Source organism: Dendrobates tinctorius, unplaced genomic scaffold (assembly GCF_039654945.1).
Source record: "Dendrobates tinctorius isolate UK_male_01 unplaced genomic scaffold, ASM3965494v1 ptg000136l, whole genome shotgun sequence".
NCBI classification, from domain to species: domain Eukaryota; kingdom Metazoa; phylum Chordata; class Amphibia; order Anura; family Dendrobatidae; genus Dendrobates; species Dendrobates tinctorius.
The window spans coordinates 3,768,123-3,785,896 of NW_027361804.1; the positions used below are offsets into that span (position 1 = coordinate 3,768,123).

The 17,774-nt window shown below is 42.8% G+C and overlaps 2 protein-coding genes across 4 annotated transcripts in view; one reads left to right on the top strand and one right to left on the bottom strand.

Moving 5' to 3' along the window:
* Positions 1-2,806: 2,806 nt before the first annotated feature.
* The window catches only part of LOC141048480 (uncharacterized), a 53,795-nt gene continuing 38,827 nt past the window's right edge, over positions 2,807-17,774 (top strand). Inside the window, exon 1 of the mRNA XM_073544077.1 lies at positions 2,807-2,851. The gene's annotated coding sequence lies outside the window, so the exon portion shown is untranslated. The remainder of the gene's footprint in view (positions 2,852-17,774) is intronic.
* GPR19 (G protein-coupled receptor 19) overlaps positions 12,234-17,774 on the bottom strand; it is a 39,606-nt gene continuing 34,065 nt past the window's right edge. For all 3 annotated transcript variants that reach the window (XM_073544070.1, XM_073544072.1, XM_073544071.1), the window contains exon 2: positions 12,234-14,016. In XM_073544070.1, the coding sequence (XP_073400171.1) occupies positions 12,748-14,016 (1,269 nt within the window). In that variant the 3' untranslated portion in view covers positions 12,234-12,747. The remainder of the gene's footprint in view (positions 14,017-17,774) is intronic.

Below are 17,774 nucleotides of genomic sequence, written 5' to 3' on the forward strand. Positions count from 1 at the left end.
AGTGGAAATTTTAAGACAACGCGACAATCAGGGACTAGCCCAGACCCTGAAAAAGAGGTCACTGATGACACTTCATATAAAAGGTGGGGAAAGCAGCTGTGGCTGTGATCGCAGCCTCTCCCCCTGAAAACGTCCCATGTGACTATCCCAAAATGCCCTGGAATTCTGAAACAAAGCGTCATTGGAAGTAAAAAAAACCAAAAAAAACATAAGACAGGAAGAGAGAGTAGAGTCAGAGTAGAGACAAAACAGTAGGAGATTTTTAATTGCAGTGTATTAGAAAAGCGTGTGAACATATAATCCCTTAAAAGGTGAATTCTATTTGGATACTGAGGTTAAAGCACAGCCAAACAAAACCCACTGTATAGTGAACAAAAAAGTGTAGAAATGTGTCTACATAAAAAGATAAAAGACCAGACACAGCCAAAAAAAAAAACATGTACAGTGGGGAAAATAAGTATTTGATCCCTTGCTGATTTTGTAAGTTTACCCACTGACAAAGACATGAACAGTCTATAATCTTAAGGGTAGGTTAATAATGTTAACATTGAGAGAGAGAATATCAAAATAAAATCCAGAAAATCACATTGTATAAATTATATACATTTATTTGCACTTTGCAGTGAGAAATAAGTATTTGATCCCCTACCAACCATTAAGAGTTCTGGCTCGTACAGACCAATTAGATGCTCCTAATCAACTCATTACCTGCATTAAAGACAGCTGTCTTACATAGTTATCTTTATAAAAGACTCCAGTCAGACTAACCTCTACAACTTGGGCAAGATCAAAGAGCTTTATAAAGATGTTAGGGACAAGATCATAGACCTGCATAAAGCTGGAATGGGCTACAAAACCATAAGTAAGATGCTGGGTGCGAAGGAGACAACTGTTGGTGCAATAGGAAGAAATACAAAATGACTGTCAATCGACATCAGTCTGGGGCACCATGCAACATCTCAACTATTGGGGTATCCTTGATCATGAGGAAGACAAGAGATCAGCCTAAAACTACACGGGGGAACTTGTTAATGATCTCAAGGCAGCTGGGACCACAGTCACCAAGAAAACCATTGCTAACACTGTGATGGTGTGATATGCTATGTGGATATCATTTTGTGTATATTTCTATTTCACTTATTATCATAGTGTTTTTCTTGTTGCCTTGTAAGTCTACAGCCTGACTGTATCTGTCTCTTGATGACCCCCTGTAGTTCCTTACTCCCCAAGGCTCCTTTGTTCTCCTCTGGGAGGCCTGCAAACCGCCCCAACTTGTTTGACTACCTCTGGACACAAGGAAGGGGGTGGGGAGGACAGGAGCTGGTCAAGTCAGTTTCTGTGTGGAGAGCATCGTGTAAAGACTATCACAGAAAGAAGGAAGCGTTTGGACCCATTTTATCCTCTGGATGCTAGAGTTTTGGTATCTTATCTTCCTGGACATTTTATCCTGTTACTGGACTGCATTCTTGTTCTGGACTATTGCATCCTCAGTGTGGTGGATTGTTTATGGACCTTCTAATTTTGCCTTTTATAAAGGTCTTGGGATTGTTCACACTTCCCTCGCTCTGTTGATTGTGTGGTATCGGAGGACCCCGTGACAAACACATTACGCCGTAAAGGTTTACAATCCTGCAGTGCCCGCAAGGTCCCCCTGCTCAAGAAGTGACATGTGCAAGCCCGTCTGAAGTTTGCCAATGAACACCTGGATGATTCTGTGGGTGATCGGGAGAAGGTGCTGTGGACAGATGGAACAAAAAATTGAGGTCTTTGACATTAACTCAACTCGCCGTGTTCGGAGGAAGAGAAGTGCTGCCTACGATCCAAAGAACACCATCACCACTGTCAAGCATGGAGGTGGAAACATTGTTTTGGGGGTGTTTCTCTGCTAAGAACTAATTAGCAGTGAAAGGGAGGAAGGGAGAGCCGCAGTCTAGCAAGGGTGCCACTATCATATCTTAGTGTGCCAACCTCCTCTGGTAGGTAGCTACGATGATAGGTGGAGAATAGGGTAATAGGTTTTTTTTGGCTGTGTCTGGTCCCTTATCTTTTTATGGAGACACACATTTTTACATACTATTTCACTAAACACGGGGTTTTGTTTTGATGTGTTTTAACTTCAGTACATAAATAAAATTTACCTTTTACGAGATTATATGTTCACATGGTTATTGTCTCCCTTTGGACAGATGTCTGTCCAGCCTCTGTTTGAAGACTTCCATTGAAGGAGAACTCACCACTTCTCGTGGCAGCCTGTTCCAATCATTGATTACCTTCAATGTCAAAAAGTTTTTTCTAATATAATAATAATAATCTTTATTTATATAGTGCCAACATATTCCGCAGCGCTTTACAGTTTAACAGTTTCAAAACACAAGTCATAAGTAACAACGTTAACAATACAATAATTAAAGTAAAATAAGCCGCCCCTGCTCGTGAGAGCTTACAATCTACAATGAGGTGGGGGAGAGAGTACAGGTGTGTATTTACAATGATCTATTTACATTGATGGTCCAACCATCTTGAGAAGGTGGTGGACAGAGATAGTGAATGAGCTACACACGCACACTTACACAGAGAATGACTGTGATTAGTGAACTTCATATTCTTTGGAGTAAATTCATGGACTTTATATATGTCATCCCCTGATGAAGAAGTGGTATACACTTTGAAACGCGTTGGGAAACAAACAGTTAATCTTTCTCATAACCTGGATAAGTGAATTTGTCTAGCAGCGCACTGAAGTCCATGAATTTACTCCAAAGAATCTGAAGTTTTACGGTCACAGAGTTGACCTTTGGACGTGCAGCAAGCTGACTGCGGATCTTATATGCCTGAACCTCTCCTGAAAAGGGTGAGTAGATTCTAATTTATTCTTCTAACAATAACCCGGATAAGACCCTATTGCGCTTTTTGTTCCTTTAGTTTGATTGCATTGTGATTAGTGAACGTGATAGGCCGCTCTGAATATGTGTTTTGAGAGAGCACCTAAAACTGTGCAAATTGTGGATAGTCCTAATTTCTTGGGGTAGAGCATTCCAGAGGATTGGCGCAGTGCGAGAAAAGTCTTGGAGTCGGGAGTGGGAGGTACGGATTAGTGCAGAGGTTAGTCGAAAGTCTTTTGCAGAGCGCAGCGGTCGGCTAGGCCGGTAGACAGAAATGAGGGAGGAGATGTAGGGGGTGCCGCACCGTGGAGAGCTTTGTGGGTGAGAACAAGTACTTTGAATTGGACCCTACAATGAACGGGCAGCCAATGTAAGGACTGGCGAAGAGTGGACGCATCCGAGTACCGATTAGCCAGGTAGATGACCCTGGCTGCTGCATTAAGTATGGACTGGAGAGGGCATAGTCGAGTAATGGGGAGGCCAATTAATAGAGCGTTGCAGTAATCCAGGCGGGAGTGGATCAATGCTACAGTGAGGGTTTTGTTGTTTCCATGGTGAGAAAAGGACGGATTCTAGAGATATTCTTTAGGTGTAGGCGGCAAGAGCGGGCAAGACATTGTATATGGGATGTGACGGAGAGGTTGGTGTTAAACATAACACCCAGACAGCGTGCCTGCTGCCAGGGTGTTATTATGGTGCCACCCACGGAGAGGGAAATGTCAGATTTAGGGAGGTTAGTAGATGGCGGGAGCAGAAGTTCAGTTTTTCAGAGGTTAAGTTTTAGATAGAGAGCGGACATGACGTTGGAGACTGCGGACAGACAGTCACTGGCATTCTGTAGTACAGCGGGGGTAAGGTCGGGGAATGACGTATATAGTTGTGTATCATCAGCATAAAGATGGTACCGAAAGCCAAATCTGCTGATGGTCTGTCCAATTGGGGCTGTGTAGAGAGAGAAGAGAAGGGGGCCAAGGACTGAGCCCTGAGGCACCCCGACAGTGAGAGGAAGAGGAGATGACGTGGAGCCAGCGAACAAAACACTGAAGGAGCGGTCAGAGAGATAGGAAGAGAACCAGGGGAGAGCAGTGTCCTTAATGCCTTGTGACTGGAGCCTAAGGAGTAGGAGACGGTGGTCAACAGTGTCGAAAGCTGCAGAAAGGTCGAGAAGAATGAGCAGAGAGTGTTCACCGTTACATTTAATATCTAATCTGTGTCTCCTCCCATTCAGTTTCATCCCATTGCTTCTAGTCTTTCCTTGTGCAAATGAGAATAAAGTTGATCCTTCTACAATGTGACAGCCCTTTAGATATTTGTAGACAGCTATTAAGTCTCCTCTCAGTCTTCTCTTTTGCAGCTAAACATTCCCAAATCTGCAACCTTTCCTCATAAGACAGGGTTTGCAGACCGGTCACCATTCTGGTCGCTCTTTTCTGAACTTGCTCCAATTTGTTGATGTTTTTTTTAAAATGTGGTGCCCAAAACTGGACACAGTATTCCAGATGAGGTCTGACCAAAGAGGAGTAGAGGGCAATAATGACTTCACGTTATCTAGACTGTATGCTTCTGTTAATACATCCTAGAATTGCATTTGCCTTTTTTGCTGCTGCATCACACTGTTGACTCATGTGCAGTCTGTGATCTATTAGGATACACAAGTCTTTTTCACATGTGCTGTTGCTTAGCCCTATTCCTCCCATTCTGTATATGCTTTTTTCATTTTTATTGCCCAGATGTAGTACTTTGCATTTTTCCCTGTTAAAAAGCATTGTTAGTTGCTGCCCACTTCTCCAGTTTATTTATATCTTTTTGAATCCTCTCTCTCTTCTCTAGTATTAGCTATCCCTCCTAGCTTTGTCATCAGCAAATTTAATCAGTTTACCCTCAATTCCTTCATCTAAATCGTTGATAAAGATGTTGAACAATACAGGGCCCAGGACAGAGCCCTGTGGTACCCCACTTGAGACATTCTTCTAACTGCATGTGCAGCCATTTTCGACCACTCTTTGGGTCCGATCACTAAGCCAGTTATGAATCCACCTAACAGTTGCCTTGTCCATTCCATACCTAGTCATTTTTTCAATAAGGATCGTGTGAAATACTTTGTCGAATGCTTTGCTTAAGTCAAGATATACTATATCTACAGCATTTCCCTGATCCACCCAGTCAGTGATTCTGTCATGGAAGGAAATTAAGTTAGTCTGACATGACTTATTAGTTACAAACCCATGCTGACTCTGTTTAATCACTTCATTCTTATCCAGGTACTGACATACATGTTGTACAAAGATCTTTCCTGGTATAGAAGTCAGACTCACCGGCCTATAGTTCCCTTAGTCCACCTTCTTCCCCTTTTTGAAGATAGGAACATTTGCTGTTATGAGTTCATTTTCCCCTTCACCATTGAGGTCTGATGAACCCCCTCTTCTGGTGAAGGAAGGTAGTGAGGCTGATTACCAAGCACCTGAGCTGGGAGAGGATGACTGGGCGACGGAGATCTGACTGGATATAAGGCAGCCGACGCCCTTCTGCCTCGCTGGTGATTTCTCTGTGGGATTCTAGGAGACCAGTCTGATTCCTGCTCCTCAAAAGCTAAGTTTTCTGCTTTGCCTTTTTGCATTTGTGTTTTGGTTTTAGTTTGCCTTGTTTTTCTGGATTCTGCCATTCCCTGCTGGGGTGAGCTGAATTCCTTTTTTGTCTGTCTGCTCTGTCTTCAGAAAATACCTGAGTACTGACATAGTCTTTTTGAAGCCTAGCGTCTTCAGGGCCTTTTTCCCTGTCAGTCTGTTGGCTCTTATTTTGATAGGGTTTTTCCTTTCCTGTCCTATCTAGTTAGCTTGGGCCCCATCATTTGCTCAGTCTATCTTTCTATCTGTGTTAGTGTTTTTTCTTCTTGCTTCACCGTCATTATATGTTGGGGGCTGCCTATTGCTTTGGGGTCTGCTCTGGGGCAGTTTAGATTTCCCTTTGTCTTTAGGCTAGGCAGTTCTCCAGCTGTGATCGAGGGGTCTAGGGCATCGTAGGAACCCCCCACGGCTACTGCTAGTTGTTGATAGGTTCAGGGGTCTGCAATCCGATAGCTGCCAACTTCTCTGGTTTTCTGGACTTAGCTAGCATTCTGTTTTTGCCTCTTACGGTGACTCATTCATAACAATTTTCTCTTCTCCAGTCTTCTCGGACTTCTCCTATTCTCCAAGACTTTTCATGGAGAGTGGTTCAAAATTTCTTCTGCTATCTCATTCAGTACTCTGGGGTGTAATTCAACTGGACCTGGAAACTTGAATTCATTTAGGTTAGCTAAGTGTTTCCTCACTATCTTTCTGTTTATAGATATCCTGGATTCTTCTATTCCTTTAATAGGACAGTGAAGATCAGTTGATGTTACATTTCCTTTCTGAGAGAAAACAGATGCAAAATAGGAATTTAAAAGTTCGGCCTTCTCAACAGCCTGTCTTACCATTTCATCATTTCATCCTGCAAAAATCCTATAACACATCTTTGACTTTTCTTTTGACATATCCCCAAAATTCTTTTTATTGATGATTGGAGATGCTACAGGTCTCGGAAAATGGTGACTTTTTTATTTATTTATTTTTTTAAACAAATTTTGTATCTTTTTTTCAACACTTAACCGCTTCACCCAGAAGCCTGTTTTCACCTTTCTGACCAGGCCAATGCTTTTATTTCTGACCAGTGTCACTTTGTGAGGTCATAACTCTACAACGCTTCAATGGATCCCGGTGATTCTGAAATTGTTTTCTCATGACATATTGTAATTTATGACAGTGGTAAAATTTCTTCCATATGACTTGACGCAAGTCATATGGAAGAAATTTTACCACTGTCATAAATTACAATATGTCATGAGAAAACAATTTCAGAATCACCTGTATTTGTTAAAAAATGGAAATTTGGCGAAAATTTTGAAAATTTTGCAATTTTCAAACTTTTAAATTTTGTTTGCCCTTAGAGTCATATAGCATAAAATAGCTAATAAATAACATTTCCCTCACGTATACTTTACATCAGTACAATTTTGGAAAAAAAATGATTTTGTTACAAAGTTATAAGTGTTAAAAATTGACCAGCGATTTCTCATTTTTACAACAAAATTTGCAAAACCATTTTTTTAGGGACCACCTCACACTTGAACTAACTTTGAGGGGCCTATATGACAGAAAATACCCAAAAATGACCCCATTCTATAAACTGCACCCGTCGAGGTGCTCAAAACTGTGTTCAAGAAGTTTATTAACCCTTCAGGTGCTTCACAGGAATTTCTGGAATGTGGAAGGAAAAATATTTACTTTTTTCACAAAAAATTTCCTTTAGACCTAATTTTTTTTTTCTTTTGCAAGGGTAACAGGAGAAAATGGACAATCCATCTTGTTGTGCAATTTCTCCTGAGCACGTCGATATCCCATATGTGCGGGAAATCTACTGTTTGGGCGCACGGCAGAGCTCAGAAAGGAAGGAGTGCCATTTCACTTTTTGAATGTAAAATTTGCTGGCATAATTAGCAGCCGCCATGTCATGTTTGGAGAGCCCCTGATGTGCCTACAGTGGAAACCCCCAACAAGTGACACCATTTTTTAAACTAGACCCCTTAGGGAACTTATCTACATGTGTATTGAGCACCTTGAAACTCCAGGAGCTTCACAGAAGTTTATAACGTTAAGCCGCGAAAATTTAAAAAAAAAAAGTAAATCACATTTTTCCCAGATAAAACTTTTTTTAGCTCCAAATTATGTGCCATTTCTCCCGAGTGCGCAGATACCCAATATGTTGGGGAGTACTATTGTTTGGGCGCACGTCAAGGCTTGGAAGGGAAGGAGCGCCATTTGACTTTTGGAACGTAAAATTTACTGGAATAATTAGCAGACGTCATGTCTCTTTAAAACCCCCCACAAGTCACACCATTTTAGAAACTAGACCCCTTTGGGACCTTATCTAGATGTGCATTGAGCACCTTGAACCCCCCCCCCGCTGCTTCACAGAAGTTTATAACATTAAGCCGCGAGAATTTAAAAAAAAAAAATCATTTTTCCCATAAAAATCTTATTTAGCAACAAATTTAGTTTTTTTCACAAGGGCAAAAGGAGAAAATGGACCCCAAAGTTTGTTATGCAATTTCTCCAGAGTTCACTGATACCCCATATGTGGTCGAAAACTACTTTTGAGGCCCAGTTCAAAGCTCAGAAGGGAACTAGCGGCCATATTACAGTGCAGATTTTGTTGCACTTGTTTGAGGTTGCCATGTTACATTGACAGAACCCCTGAGGTGCCAGAACAGCAGAAACCCCAATAAGTGACCTCATTTTACCAATTAAACCTCTCAATGAATTCATCCACAGATGCAGTGATTATATTGACACCACAGGTGTGTCACAAACTTTTATACCATTGGGCAGTGAAGAAAAAATAATTTACATTTTTACCACCAAGATTGTGTGTTAGCCCCAAGTTTTACATTTTCACACTAGGAAATGGGTAAAAATGGCACCAGAATTTGTCGCACAATTTCTGCTGACTGTACAAATACCCCATATGTGGCTGTACAGTACTACGTTGCCATACGGAGAGACTCGGGAGGGACAGAGTGCTATTGCCTCCTGGAGCGCAGATTTTCCTAAACTAGTTTGCGGACTCCATATTAAAAAAGCCCCTAAGTGCTAGAAAAGCAGAATCCCCCTTCGAGTGACCCCCATTTTGGAAATTATAACCCTTTGGGAATTTATCTACAGATGTAGTGACCATTTTGACTCCATGGGTGTTTACCAGAAACAAGCAGGAGTGGATGTTGCGGAGTGAAAATTTCAAACTGCCGTTGTAGTGACCAGTACGCTGTAGTGACCAGTACGTTGCAGTCACCAGTGCATTATGCCCAGCCCGTGCTTCTGGAGACACGCACCTGTAAATTAGGCAGGCGCTCATCACAACAGAAATGCCAAACATTTGGGCGTTAAATGTGGTTTAGGCACACTGGGGATCAGAAGGGAGGGGGGCATTTGGATTTGGGAGCGGAGAATTTGCTGAATTTCTTTGGGGGGGGGCGAGGAGCCATTTCGCTTTTCCAGAGCCTTTGTACTACCAGTAACGTTGAAGCCTATATTTCCGTTAACAGATGGCGGACCTGAGTGGGGACTTGCTTTTTTTTGTAGGATTGAGTTGAAGCTTTCATTGGGAACATTTTACATAATGTTTGGGATCACACTTACAAGGCACCCTACGCTGAGCACTTACTTTGCGATTTCCTTCTAAATCTCTGAGTGACGTGATTCAGATGAAACCCCCGAGGGATCCATTCACTATAATGAGGTAGCAGAGTTACTCTGGACTCCATTGACCTTTGTTCAGTGGTGTCCTTTTCAGAAGTACACAAAACTGTGGCCGATGGCACTTTTATGCAATCCTAAAAATACCTACCCCGCCGGATCACAGGTGAGACAGTGTCCACAGTGCCTCCCCATCTGCCTTATTATAGAGTATCTTCCGCTGGCGCTGGGGGTTCTGTCTGAATCACATATTTCAGAGATTTACATGGAAACCTCGGTGTAAGCGCTCAGGTTAGAGCGCAGGATAAATGGGCGCCGAGCCTTACTGCGATCTTTGGGAAGCAGAATGAAAAAAAATCAACAACATGTGAAGAATTGTTTTCATTTCTTACGCCGTTCCTCGTGCGGTATAAGTTATTAGGCGACTTTATTCTTCAGTTCGGTGCGATTACAGCGATACCAGATTTATATCGGGTTTTCATGTCCGGCTGCTGTTACACACAAAAAAGACGCTTTTTACTGCAAAAAAAAGTTTTCGTATCACCATATTTTGAGAGCTATAATTTTTTTTCATATTTCAGCCGACAGAGTCATTTGAGGTCTTGTTTTCTGCGGGACGAGCTGATGCTTTATTGGTACCATTTTCGGGCACATGACATTTTTTTGATCGCTTTCTATTCTGATTTTTGGGAGACAGAATTAACAAAAACCAGAAATTTAGCATTTGCTTTTTGTTTTTTATACCGTTACGCGTGTGGTACAATTGATAAGGCAGCTTTATTCTTGGGGTCAGTACTATTACAGTGATGCCTCATTTATATCTTTTTTATGTTTTGGTCTCTTACACAATAAAAACTGTGTTATAGAAAAATAATTATTTTTGCATCGCTTTATTCTGAGAACTATAACTTTTTTTTTCGCTGATGATGCTGTTTGGCGGCTTGTTTTTTGCGGGACAAGATAATGTTTTCAGCTGTACCATTTTCATTTACATCCGCTTTTTTATCGCATTTTATTGCACTTTTTGTTTGGCGGTATGATGATAAAGCATTGCTTTTTATCTCATTTTTAATTTTTTTTATAGTGTTCACTGAAGGGGTTAACTAGTGGGAGTTTTATAGATCGGGTCGTTACAGACACCGTGATACCAACTATGCGTACTTCTATAGTTTATTTACATAAATGTATTTATTGTAAAAAATATTTTTTCTTTATTTAGGGATGTTAAAAAATATTTTTACACTTTCTAATATATTTTTTTTTTTTTGCGTTATGACATTGTCCCATGCTGGGACATCACTATATAATGTCAGATCGCTGATCTGACACTGCACTGTATCAGATCAGCAATCTGATAGGCAGCGAAGGAGGTATGCCGGCACCTGCTCTCAGCAGGCACTCGCAAGCCACCTTCCCTGTGGGACCCGGAAGGACCCCGCGGCCATCTTGGTGCCGGGGGTCTCCATGGAGGCCATCAGGCCATCGCAATCGCATTGCAATGTCCTGATGGAAGCACGCAGGGAGCCTCCTCCCTACATGATGCTTCTCTATGCCGCTGTCACTACTGACAGTGGCATCAGAGGGGGTTAAATGCCCGCGATCGGTGCTTGCACAATTGTGGGCATTGCTGCGGGGTGTCAGCTGTTACACTGGCACCCGATCACCGTGGCACTCAGCATGAGGCCGCGCGATCGTGCCGCAGTACATATACTGCTCTTTGCGGGAATGCACCCACATATGTATATGTACGGCACATGTCGGGAAGGGGTTAAATAAAAAAGAACCTAGACATGTTTGGTATCTACAAACTCATAATGACCTGGAGAACCATAATGGCAGGTCAGGTTTAGCATTTAGTGCACATGGTAAAACAAAAACAAAAAGCAATTGTGCAATTGCACTTTTTTTGTAATTTCACCGCACTTTGAATTTGTTTCCCGCTTTCCAGTACACGATATGGTAAAACCAATGGTGTCGTTCAAAAGTACAACTCGTCCTGCAAAATACTAGCCCTCATATGGCCATACTGATGGAAAAATAAAAAAAAGTTATGGCTCTGGGAAGAAGGGGAGCAAAAAACGAAAACTCAAAAAAGGGAAAAAATCCAAGGTGGTGAAAAGGTTAAAGAAAAATCATATGATTTTCATCCCCACAGACTGAGTATTTTTTCGTCTGTATTGCTCATCCATTTTTATGCATTAAAAGTGAATAAAATTTCCAAGAACGAAGAGTTTCTTATGTTAGTAACGGAAATGTATCTGTTAAAACCAGATGCTATACGGTGATTTGTATGGGATCCAATTACTTTTGCACACTCAGAAATCAATGCAAGTGTCATCTGAAATACAGAAGAGAGCGGTGCGTGCCGAGATCTTTTTCACACGGATATTTGGTCTGTATTAAACTGCCCTGTTGCATATTGTTCCTAGTACTGTCTGAGTGATGTCAGGGTTATTTACTTTCACTGACAGGACTAGGACCGAAGATACACTTGTGTGGACGTGGCCTGATAATTACGGCATTAAAGGGCTGCCTTAAAGGGTTTCTGTCAGCAGGTTTTTGCAGTGTAATCTGACAGCAGCATGAGGTAGGGTCAGAGACCCCGATTCCAGCGATGTATCACTTACTTTAGTGGGTGCAGCAGTTGTGATGGAATCACAGTTTTCTCTGATACAGATCTTGCAGAGCTCAGAATGTTGAGCTGTGTATAACCCCGCCCTCACCTCTGATTGGCAGCTTTCTGTGTACAATGTATATGTTTAGGGGGCATGGTTGAGCCAGGAGGCACAAGACATCTGGTCCTGCAGTGATAATTTTCTGCTAGTAAACCACTGATTTTATTGAAACAGCAAAACAAATCCCAGCAAGTGACTCATCGCTGAAATCAGAGTCGCTGCCACTAGATCATGCTGCTCTCAGAATACAACACAAACCTGCTGATGGATTCCCTTTAAATGTTACATAGCCGTAGTCAGAAAGAGTCTTGTTAATTCTGTTCATCTGCAAAAAAAAAAAGTCCAAAAATTATTTAAAAAAAAAAAAAACAATGCCAAAATGAAAACAGGGCAGGCATCAGTCGAGCAGTTCAGGGACATTTTATCTAAATTTAGCCCTTTTTATAAACAAGTGATGATCGAATGAGACAAGGAACAAGAGGGTCTGAGCATGGTGATGGAGTCCCTCGCTGATGCTCAGGTCATATAGACAAGACACCTATACATTGGGGCCTCCAATCTGAATTCATGGGTCAAAAAAAGATAAAAATAATGTTACAGTGAAATCAGACTACGAAGTGACACAGACCATACTTGACATGGAAATTTAGGGGATTCTTATTTTATGAACTTGCGGATATATTTTATTTACAAAACCATTTTCTTAGCTTTTAATTTTTTTTTTTCATTTTTACTTATTTTTATGTTTTATATTTCAGTTTCACAAAATAAATATTGCTTCAATTAAAATACTTTTTTTTTTTTTTACAAAATAAAACTCAGCATGTCTTGTAGATGATGATCCGCCAGGAGGATCTTGTTTTTGGACCGGCGAGCCATGTATTGGTATCATGATGGGTGCATGTCTTTAATGGATGATCACACAAATGTGTTCGGAGGGTTGGAATCGATGGGCCAAGCCAGTTTTTTCTCTTTAGCTTCCCGGTCAAATGAGTCATAAACGGACTCCTTCACAGCCGTTTTGCCCGGGATTGGCATTTCACAAATGCCAACGTAGTTCCTTTTAGCCATACGGGAGCTGGTGGTGATGGTGTACGCGTTGCTCCGATAGCACTTCATGGATGACATACAGAAGGTCTCTTTCATGCCACGTCGGAAGTTGGCATTGTATACCGAGTACAATGTTGGCTTGGCTGCCGAGGATCCAAAGGAAAGCCAAGAGACTGCCAGGTAAGCGAGGCAGCACTGACGCTGGTCATTCTCATCTGGGTGCCACAGCTGCACCACGTAGAAGGGCATCCATGATACCAGGAATATTGTATTTAACATCAAGAACATCTTGATGGTTTTCACTTTGGTTCTGGGCACAATGTTCATGGTGCGTCTGACGCTCAGTCTGTCAGTGCCAATGCGCCAAATATATTTCACTACTTTCTGGTAAAAAAGGAGGATGAGAGCAGATGGCACCAGGAAGCCCACAAGAAGATGGGCCACCCCATACACCGCCCCATCCCAAGAAGGAGGCGGGAAAAAGTTGCAGTGCCCGTCCACGACATCGAAAAAGAAGAACGCTGGAGAAACAAAGGCGGCATCAAAGAGCCACGATGCCACGATCATCCTTTTGGCTTTTTCTCTGGAGACCTTAAAGCTCAGAGGGTACAAGATGGTGTAAAAACGATCAAGGCAGATGGATAAAAGCACGTAAATTTGTACTCCAGGGGTCAGGTAGTGAAAATAACGTGCCAATTTACACATGGCGCTGCCCAGTGCCCAGCGGCCAGAGGTGATTTGTAACAAAGTGAACGGGGCACTACCAAGGCTGAGCAACAAGTCCGCACATGCCAAAGAGACCACAAAGTAATTTGTTGTTGACTGAGTCCGACGGCTCCGATGAATGACCAAACAAACCAAAGCGTTGCCGAACACCGAGAGGATCCAGATAAACCCGAAGATCAACCCAGCTGCAGCAATCTCCCCCGAAAACAGAAACGGGTCCAGGCCAGTGCTGTTCCTCTGCTCCGCAGGGTTGTGTCTGTAAAGTCCTGGCATCCATGGTTCTCCAGCTGACATCGGACAGGTAGTCAAACTGTTATTTGGCATGGGGTAAAGGACGGTGGGTGGGATGAGACGAGGCCTCTGGGCATCCATACCATGGGCAAACACCATCTTTGTTGCAGTTGAAGAGTCCTGAGAAAATCCAGAAGGAGAGGAGGTGGATGGGACCAAGATGGGGATAGGGAGGTGAGAGATGAATGGAACGATAAGGACAATGGACAGGTGTTAGCGAGAGGGTCAAGGGGACATGGGTGGGAGGAATATTCACAGGAGGCAGACATGTGCCGTGGCGTAATAAAGCGTTAGAAAAATGTATGATTGACAGAGATGGGTAGTCAGGAGGTGGACAGAGGAAATGACGAGGGTTTATAATATTGAGGTTCAGGGTGAAAAAAAAAGAAGAAAACAGAAAAAGTAAAAGGGTCAGTGTAATGTAACACCAGAGCGACAAGCTGAACCAGGACACTAAAGGGTTATTCCCATATATCGCTAGCATATACCATCACTATGATCGGCGGGGGTCTGAACTCTGTGAGAAGTATTCTATATCTACAGGTTTCAGACAGCAAGCAGAGAAAAGTCTATTAGAAAGTTGCAGAACTTTTCCCTACCCAGAGACTCAGCTTCACTTAAATAGAATCCCTAAAATCCAGAAGCCCCAGTGAACAGTCCCCGAGTCACATGTCAGACTAAAACATGTAATCACATGTAATGGAGCATGAGACCACACTGGAGGATACACAGACCAGACGTGCGGAGAAGACAGGAATAAAGCATGGACAAGTATTCACCAGGGAAGCGACAGGAGCCGTCAGGGACACAATCAGATGCTGATCGGCCACTTTTCGCCCCATGTAGCACTCTGCACGATGCAGGGAGGAGACGTCCTGGTCTCTGGCCGTACAATCGGCATCTCTGATGTCCCAGTTACCATGGAGCAGCCTGAATGCTGCGGAGAGCCATGGTCACTATGCAACCTTGGAGACTGTATAGATGGTGAGGAGGGAGCAGGAAGGATAGGGAGGCTGAATTTGTTAAACTACCATAATCTCCATCTTACAAATTAACCCCTTTAATGTCACTAGCATGACCCTACAAACTGGAGCGGACACAGACAGAAGAGGGCCCCTGTGTGGTTTAATAGCTCATCGCCTGCTCTGAAGGTGGTAGCGATCCCTTGCCTTTGGGGCTCCTCTTTGGCTACACCAATATGTCAGCCCCTGTGCTACAAACTACATGACTCCTTAAAGACCTCAAGTTCATTACTAATATTATCCCTTATACGCCCATGAAATGACCGGTGTGACCAGACAGCCACATATGAATCAATATAAAAACGGATAGCTCTACCTCCTCCTAATAGCCCATCAAAGGCCATATAAAGTCAAAGTCTGAAGTCGAAGAAAAATGAGGCAACTACAGTTGTGCCCAAAAGTATTGACACCCCTGCAATTCTGTCAGATAATACTCAGTTTCTTCCTGAAAATGATTGCAATCACAAATTATTTGGTATTATTATCTTCATTTAATTTGTCTTAAGTGAAAAAACACAAAAAGAATTGTCCTAAAGCCAAATTGGATATAATTCCACACCAAACATAAAGAGGGTGGACAAAAGTATTGGCACTGTTCGAAAAATCATGTGATCCTTCTCTAATTTGTGTAATTAACAGCACCTGTAACTTACCTGTGGCACCTAACAGGTGTTGGTAATAACTAAATCACACTTGCAGCCAGGTGACATGGATTAAAGTTGACTCAACCTCTGTCCTGTGTCCTTGTGTGCACCACATTGAGCATGGAGAAAAGAAAGAAGACCAAAGAACTGTCTGAGGACTTGAGAAACCAAATTGTGAGGAAGCATGAGCAATCTCAAGGCTACAAGTCCATCTCCAAAGACCTGAATGTTCCTGTGTCTACCGTGCGCAGTGCCATCAAGAAGTGTAAAGCCCATGGCACTGTGGCTAACCTCCCTAGATGTGGACGGAAAAGAAAAATTGACAAGAGATTTCAACGCAAGATTGTGCGGATGTCGAATAAAGAACCTCGCCTAACATCCAAACAAGTTCAAGCTGCCCTGCAGTCCGAGGGTACAACAGTGTCAACCCGTACTATCCCTCGGCGTCTGAATGAAAAGGGACTGTGTGGTAGGAGACCCAGGAAGACCCCACTTCTTACCCCAAGACATAAAAAAGCCAGGCTGGAGTTGCCAAAACTTACCTGAAAAAGCCTAAAACGTTTTGGAAGAATGTTCTCTGGTCAGATGAGACAAAAGTAGAGCTTGTTGGGCAAAGGCATCAACATAGAGTTTACAGGAGAAAAAAAAAAAAGAGGCATTCAAAGAAAAGAACACGGTCCCTACAGTCAAACATGGCGGAGGTTCCCTGATGTTTTGGGGTTGCTTTGCTCCCTCTGGCACTGGACTGCTTGACCGTGTGCATGGCATTATGAAGTCAGAAGACTACCAACAAATTTTGCAGCATAATGTAGGGCCCAGTGTGAGAAAGCTGGGTCTCCCTCAGAGGTCATGGGTCTTTCAGCAGGACAATGACCCAAAACACACTTCCAAAAGCAATAGAAAATGGTTTGAGAGAAAGCACTGGAGACTTCTAAGGTGGCCAGCAATGAGTCCAGACCTGAATCCCATAGAACACCTGTGGAGAGATCTAAAAATGGCAGTTTGGAGAAGGCACCCTTCAAATATCAGGGACCTGGAGCAGTTTGCCAAAGAAGAATGGTCTAAAATTCCAGCAGAGCATTGTAAGAAACTCATTGATGGTTACCGGAAGTGGTTGGTCGCAGTTATTTTGGCTAAAGGTTGTGCAACCAAGTATTAGGCTGAGGGTGCCAATAGTTTTGTCTGGCCCATTTTTGGAGTTTTGTGTGAAATGATCAATGTTTTGCTTTTTGCTTCATTCTCTTATGTGTTTTTTCATTTAAGACAAATTAAATGAAGATAATACCAAAGAATTTGTGTTTGCAATCATTTTCAGGAAGAAACGGAGTATTATCTGACAAAATTGCAGGGGTGTCAATACTTTTGGCCACAACTGTATGTATATATAAAGTCTATTTGCAAAGTTACATACTTATTTTTATTAAAGATGAATAAATAATGATCTCCTCATACCTTTCCAACCTCACATTCAGCGCCTCCCACTCCCACACTACCTCCTTATCCCACCCTCTCTCTGTTGGAGTCCCCCAAGGCTCTGTTCTAGGACCCCTACTCTTCCCAATCTATACACTTGGCCTAGGGCAACTCAAAGTCCCATGGATTCCACTACCACCTTTATGCCGATGACACTCAGATCTACCTCTCTGGCTCAGACGTCACCTCTCTGCCGTCCAGAATCCCGGAGTGTCTATCAGCCATATCCTCCTTCACCTTTCGCTTCCTCAAACTCAATGTGGACAAATCTGAACGGATATGCCTTACCCGACCTTTCTATAACAAGTGAGATCACGCTTTCTCCCGTACCAGAGGGTCGCTGCCTCGGAGTAACCTTGATTCTGCCCTGTCCTTCAAACCGCACATCCAAGCTCTCTCCACCTCCTGTCGCCTCCAGCTCAAAAATATTTCCAGAATCCGTCCCTTCCTCAACCCCCAATCTGGTAAAATGCTTGTACATGCCCTCATCATCTCCCGCCTCAACTACAGCAACATCCTTTTCTGTGGTCTCCCTGCTAACACCCTCGCACCTCTCCAGTCCATCCTTAACTCTGCTGCCCAACTAATTCATCTCTCTCCTCGCTAATCCTCCGCTTCTCCCCTCTGCAAATCTCTTTACTGGCTCCCATTCCCTCAGGTATCCAGTTCAAATTACTAATACTGACCTACAAGGCCATCTATAACTTGTCTCCCCCATATATCTCTGAACTAATCTCTC